Source organism: Notothenia coriiceps, unplaced genomic scaffold, assembly GCF_000735185.1.
Source record: "Notothenia coriiceps isolate Sejong01 unplaced genomic scaffold, NC01 NC01_scaffold00023722, whole genome shotgun sequence".
NCBI classification, from domain to species: domain Eukaryota; kingdom Metazoa; phylum Chordata; class Actinopteri; order Perciformes; family Nototheniidae; genus Notothenia; species Notothenia coriiceps.
The window spans coordinates 612-6,826 of NW_011356423.1; the positions used below are offsets into that span (position 1 = coordinate 612).

Below are 6,215 nucleotides of genomic sequence, written 5' to 3' on the forward strand. Positions count from 1 at the left end.
GAAGTACATTTCAAAGTTCTTTACTTTGACTTGAGTAAAGAAGTTTAGTCAGTACTTCTACTTTTACCAGAGTATTTTTAAACACGAGTATCTGTACTTCTACTTGAGTAAAGGGTGTGTGTACTTTTGCCATCAAACACAAACATTTCCCCAAATCTGAGTTTTTTTTTGAAGCTGCTATATCCTCTGTTTCTTACCCTCCTCTCTAACGCTGCTTTCTGCTTGTTCTTATGGTTCATGGTGTGAATTCCTCTTTATTCTCGCCCTCAGGAGAACAATCCGGCTTCATTCCCAGAACACATTCCTAACCCCCCAGCTCCGATCCCCTCGGGAAACACATTTTAACATTAAGCTGATTCTGCCCCGGGCCATGTTTTAGTAGAGGAGACACTCATCCATCAAGCATCTGGCACAGTCCATTGAAAGTGAATATTTGCCAGCTCCGCCTCACTAACGCTGCTGTGTGACTGAAATTAAGTCGTAGTCCATTTATGCTACAACAACCTCGATCAAACAGAAGTTTTAGCCAACTATAGAGCCACTTCTAATCTTCCATTCCTCTAAAAATCCTTGAGAAAGCAGTCGCCAAACAGTTGATGATTACTTATAAAAAACAATGATTTATTTGAGGATTCTCAGTCTGGCTTTAGAACACAACATAGCACAGAGACAGCTCTTGTTAAATTCACAAATGACCTTCTAACAGCTTCAGACAAAGTCTCTATTCTTGTCTTCTCAGTGCTGCATTTGATACTATCAACCACCCTATTGCAAAGACTAGAGCACTTGAACACACTTGGCATAAAGGGAACTGCTTTAGGCTGGTTTAGGTCTGTCTGAACGCTCTCAGTTTGTGTGTGTCAGCAATAAGTCTTCCTTGCAAACTAAAGTTAGCCAAGGCTTGTAGCGGCCGAAGCTCCCTATGAGTTATGCGCTGAGAGGCTAAAAGTTGCTCGAAAAACAAACAATATACAACTCCAGAGCAAACGATCAACAGAAAGTATCAGAGCCATTCACCCTCTCCTCTACGTCATGTCCCAGAACCGGCATCCAACAGTTGACCTAAATACCAACTACACCCACGTGACAATAGCTGGAAGTGATAAACAATGAGAATTAAACGTGATGCAAACAGAAGATAATCATCTCCTACAGTGTTGAAATGCATCATGTGACTTCCTCCTCCTGCAGGTATCTCCTCCATCTTGTTTGAGACCCGGATGGGATGCCTTCAGGAGGAGATCCCCCCCGAGACGCTGCGCTTCATCGCGGCGGCTAACGACATGCTAACGCTGTCTGAAACGGTGGTTCTTTTCCCCCGATGGAGCCGCGGCGTCCTGCCCTTCTGGGGGCGCTTCGTTCAGGCCTGGGACGACCTCTATGACGTAGGTATGCAGCACCAGAGGCTTCCTGCAGAACACTTCTGGGTTCACTGTGGGATGAGGGTGGGACACCATGTCTCTCTTATTGCTTTTTTAGTGATTGTTTTAATGATTTTCTTAGTTATTCTTTTGTGATTCTTTGCTGATATTTTTGGTGATTTTTTTGGTGGTATTTTTTTTTTTGTAATGTTTTGCAGATATTTTGGTGATTCTTTCCTATATTTTGGCGATTTTTTTGGTGATATTGTGGTGATCTTTTTGTGATTCTTTGCAGATATTTTGGTGATTTTTTGGTGATTTTTTGCAGATATTTTGGTGTTTTTTTATAATCTTTTTTTACGGTAATTTGCTAATTGTTTGCAGATTTCTTGAAAAAAGTTAGCAGAATTTTTCCAGACTGTTTGCCGGTTGATCCGGCAGAAAAGAGGATAACACATTTAAGTTAATTCACACACAATGCATTTATCTTCAAACATAATCAAGCATATAATAATAACTTTACAAATGCTATTTAAACTCTCAGCTTACAAAGATATAAACTACGTCAGCTGTTATTAATTGAACGTTTCTCCGTGCAGCTCGGACCCTCATCGACAGGAGGATCTGTGAGATCGAGGCTCAGGTGAGCAGCGGAGAGCCGGCGGAGGGCTTGTATCTGACGTACCTGCTGACCTCAGACCAGCTGAGCAGGAGCGAGGTTTACACCAGCGTCACGGAGCTGCTGCTGGGGGGGGTCGACACGGTGAGCAGTGCATGCTGGGAGTTTCTGCCTACAGGTTTCTGTGATATCTTGGTGATTATTTGGTGATTTTTTGGTGATTTTTGTAGATATTTTTGTCGTTTTTTTTGCCCAAAGCTATGCTGCATGTATTTAGAACATCATACACACAGAAAATAAACCCTTTATAAGAAACAACAAGTGCTCAATTAGTCTAAAAGATAAGATACAAATGAAAGTAATTCCAAATAACTCTATTTCTTTGGAATTAGAGTTATCCTAAAACATACAAAACATTTACTTTGAACCCTGTCTGCAGAAAGTCCATGGAAAGTCAAGATTAAGAACCAAGATAAACATTTAAAATACACATGCTTTATCGTCATTTGCACAGCAGTTCTAGGGTTGGCAATAAAAGTTCCCAAAAGACCCAGGTTTCTCCAAAAAAACAATATACTTAAGACAATAAAGACATTAGAAATAATTAGCAAGTGACACATTGGTGCATGCGAGAAATAAGACAGAAAGTCAAATGAAAGCCTGTGCAGAGGAATCCTGTAGATATGCTGTAGTGTTGAACCCCCTGCTCCTCACAGTGAGACTCGTTCAGGAAACCTGCAACAACAACACCGAGTTCAGGTTGTGTTTCTTCACGTTGAGCAGCTACAGAGCCCGTCGGCCTGCATTCCTGACGAGGCGAGGCTGTAGCAGTAGAGATCACCAAGTGTACAACATCTAAACACTGTGCCAACAATATGGAGAAAGTAAGGAAAGGTCCTGCTTCTCTGCTGAGCTGATTGCCAATCAAAAGAATCTCTTGCCTCAGGGTTCGGATGACTTATCATGATATTATTCATGCATGCGCTCTGAAGATGATTCAGGTAAACCCTCTCAGACAGCAGTGTGTGATGGCAAGAGTACACACATCCTTTATTCAAGTAGAAGTACAGATACTCGTGTTCAAAAATACTCTGGTAAAAGTAGAAGTACTGACTAAATTTCTTTACTCAAGTAAAAGTAAAGAACTTTGAAATGTACTTCAGTAAAAAGTACCCATAACTAGCAGCTGTTTTAAAGAGTACCTGACCTCCCTTTATATTAATAGAACAATAATGTCATTGTTAGCTAATGAATGTTTCCATGCTGAACAACGGCAACATGACAACGTTTCCATTGGTCCCTCTTCTTTAGAGAAGACCAGGAAATGATGGATACACGGATCGTGTTCAAATCAATAGGCACGCAATGACTCTAAATAATAATGATCACGCCATCAAACACACATTCAGACTAAAGGAACCAGCCTGTTTGGAAAATGAGAGAAGTAGAAAGTACAGGTATTAGTGTTCAACATGTAAGAAGTAGAAAGTACAGGTATTTGAGTTCAACATGTAAGAAGTAGAAAGTACAGCTATTTGTGTTCAACATGTAAGAAGTAGAAAGTACAGGTATTTGTGTTCAAAATGTAAGAAGTAGAAAGTACAGGTATTTGTGTTCAACATGTAAGAAGTAGAAAGTACAGGTATTTGTGTTCAACATGTAAGAAGTAGAAAGTACAGGTATTATTGTTCAACATGTAAGAAGTAGAAAGTACAGGTATTTGTGTTCAACATGTAAGAAGTAGAAAGTACAGGTATTTGTGTTCAACATGTAAGAAGTCAAAGTAAAAAGTTGTGGAGTAAAGTACTGATACCAGAAAAGTGTGCAGTAACGAAGTATTTGTACTCCACTACTTCCCACCTCTGATTCCTCCCTCCTCTTCCTCAGACCTCCAACACTTTGTCGTGGACTCTGTACCACCTGGCGAGGGACGGGGGGGCTCAGGAGCGTCTCCACAGAGAGGTGGTCTCCGTGTGTCCGGACCTCCAGGAGCCAAACTCTGACGACCTGAGCCGGATGCCCTTCCTGAAGGCCGTCATCAAGGAGACGCTGCGGTGAGAAATATCTGCCTGTCAGAACATCCTCAGGGAACGCTTTGTGAGGCAACATTACAAAACAATGAAGTGGTGATTCATGTGTTCCCTGAACCAGGTGGAGTTAGAACAAACTGTCCTGAACAACCTCAACCCTGTCATCTTTATTATGCAAATGATATTCTTCTGCCTCTCTCCTCCAGCCTCTATCCCGTGGTTCCTGGAAACGGACGCTTCGTTTCGGAGGACGAGGTGGTCGTGGGAAACTACTGGTTCCCAAAGAAGGTGCTAATGTCCAGGATATGACGCTGCTTCAAGTGCTCCGTTAACTTTAAACGATTGAAAAGAACATTCACGTTCAACTATTTCATTTTCCCAGACGCAGTTCCACCTGTGCCACTACTCGCTCTGTCACGATGAAGATCAGTTTGAAAACGCGGAGCTCTTCAAGCCGGAGCGATGGCTGCGAGGCGATTCCTCTCGAAGCAAACCGACAACCGGATCCTACAATCATCATCCGTACAGCTTCATCCCGTTCGGGGTGGGGGTGCGAGGCTGCGTCGGGAAGAGGGTGGCGGAGATGGAGATGTTCTTCGCTCTGTCCAGGGTGAGAGACACCGACAGGAAGTTAAAACATCTCTCCAGTTAATACTAAGAGAGAGAGAGAGAGAGAGAGAGAGAGAGAGAGAGAGAGATCTGAGCCAGCACACTTCTGAGTCAAAGTGACGTAACTCTTTCCACAGGATTCAACCACATATCCTCGAACCCCCTGACCTGATGAAACTGTGTTTACAAAAGGCTTTGAGCTCCAGCTCTTTGGCAGAGAAACATTTATCTACCTGCAGTTGTTATAATGATGTTAAACAGATGTTAGCATCCATGTTGAGAGAGGAGCTGAAGAACCCGGTTTGTCACGGAGCCCAAACCCAATGAGGCTCACACGTATCATCTCCGAGGGTCTGCACATTTCTGAGTTGAATGTACCCTGTATGGTATATGATATATTTCAGCAGAAAAAGTTCATTTTGATGTTTGTACTTTTGCGCTTTTACTCAAGTGTTGTCATGAATGCAGGACTACCTTGTTGTCAGAGTGTGATATTAACACTTTGGTGGTCTTCCAGCTGATGCAGAAGTTCGAGGTGCAGCCTGAGCCCGGTGCACCCGTGGTGGAGCCCAAAACTCGAACCCTCCTCATCCCCGGGAAGCCCATCAACCTGCGCTTCCTGCCGCGAGCCTGAGGGATTCTGCAGAAACTATTCAAAGTGTGCAACACAAGTCAAACTACATCTCTGTCTTCACTCTTTGAATGCAGCATCGTGCACAGGATGAAATGCACACACGTATGCACACAGTTTACTAAAATAAGTCACTGAATGACAGCATAAAATACTTATTTTAAGACCAATTACAGGGCATTTCTGTTAATCATTTATCCATGTCGGCTTTGACTGGAAGAGATGCAGCACACTAAGCACTGTGACTTCAATACAGGAGTTAATTAATCAAATGACAGTCCTGATACTCTCAGCGCATAGCATAGCATCACTGTGAGACTAATAACATCAAATACAATGTTTTTTAACGTCAATAAAGGTATGAGGCAAGACATGGAAGGAGAAGAGGGAAGTAAACAAGGAGGCAGTGAAGGAAAGGATGAATGAGAAAGGAGGTAGTGTTTGCACCAATCCTGGAAGATTCTTAATACTGTTGTTATCCTGTAGATATCTGCTTTAAATGCTTTTCCACAAATAAAAATGTACATATTGTCAATGCATTGTTGCCTCATCTCTCTGGATGTTGCGGTGAGAGCAGTGATTCTCAAGTGGGGGTACGCGGACCCCTAGGGGTACGTTGGGGTTGTTTTATTATTATAATTGTTTTTCAGTTAAAATGTGGTTTAATAAGACACTGATGGCGTATAACTTTGCCAATGTTTTGACACTAAATTGGGTACCACTTTACAATAAGACTACCCTAAGGGTTTATAATTAGGTTATGATTTAGGTTGTGAACACTTTATTAATCATTAAGAACCATTTATAAACCAGTTCTAACATAGCTTTCATACATCAACACAGGCTCACTATTTGGCAAGATGACTAAGCCTGATATTGGCTACTTAGCGAGAATCAACTCAGTGAGCAACAGATACCAAGGATGCTGGCTGATGAAGGAGACGAAGTAAGCTAGGTAGCCTCAT

The 6,215-nt window shown here is 42.2% G+C and overlaps 1 protein-coding gene across 1 annotated transcript; it reads left to right on the forward strand.

The window, feature by feature from the left end:
- Positions 1-1,162: 1,162 nt before the first annotated feature.
- LOC104954736 (sterol 26-hydroxylase, mitochondrial-like) lies at positions 1,163-5,787 on the forward strand. The gene is made up of 6 exons (XM_010781910.1): positions 1,163-1,389; positions 1,961-2,124; positions 3,868-4,034; positions 4,217-4,298; positions 4,393-4,620; positions 5,137-5,787. Exons 1-6 carry the CDS (start codon positions 1,221-1,223, stop codon positions 5,251-5,253), a joined length of 927 nt encoding a protein of 308 aa, XP_010780212.1. The 5' UTR covers positions 1,163-1,220; the 3' UTR covers positions 5,254-5,787.
- The last annotated feature ends 428 nt before the right edge of the window (positions 5,788-6,215 follow it).

What these genes read in the sequence shown, in the direction of transcription:
- LOC104954736 (XM_010781910.1), top strand. Translation starts at nt 1,221, where the DNA reads ATGGGATGCCTTCAGGAGGAGATCCCCCCCGAGACGCTGCGCTTCATC. An exon ending in ACTACTGGTTCCCAAAGAAG is followed by an intron (nt 4,299 to 4,392) that starts GTGCTAATGTCC and finishes TCATTTTCCCAG; the next exon opens with ACGCAGTTCCACCTGTGCCA. An exon ending in TGTTCTTCGCTCTGTCCAGG is followed by an intron (nt 4,621 to 5,136) that starts GTGAGAGACACC and finishes GTGGTCTTCCAG; the next exon opens with CTGATGCAGAAGTTCGAGGT.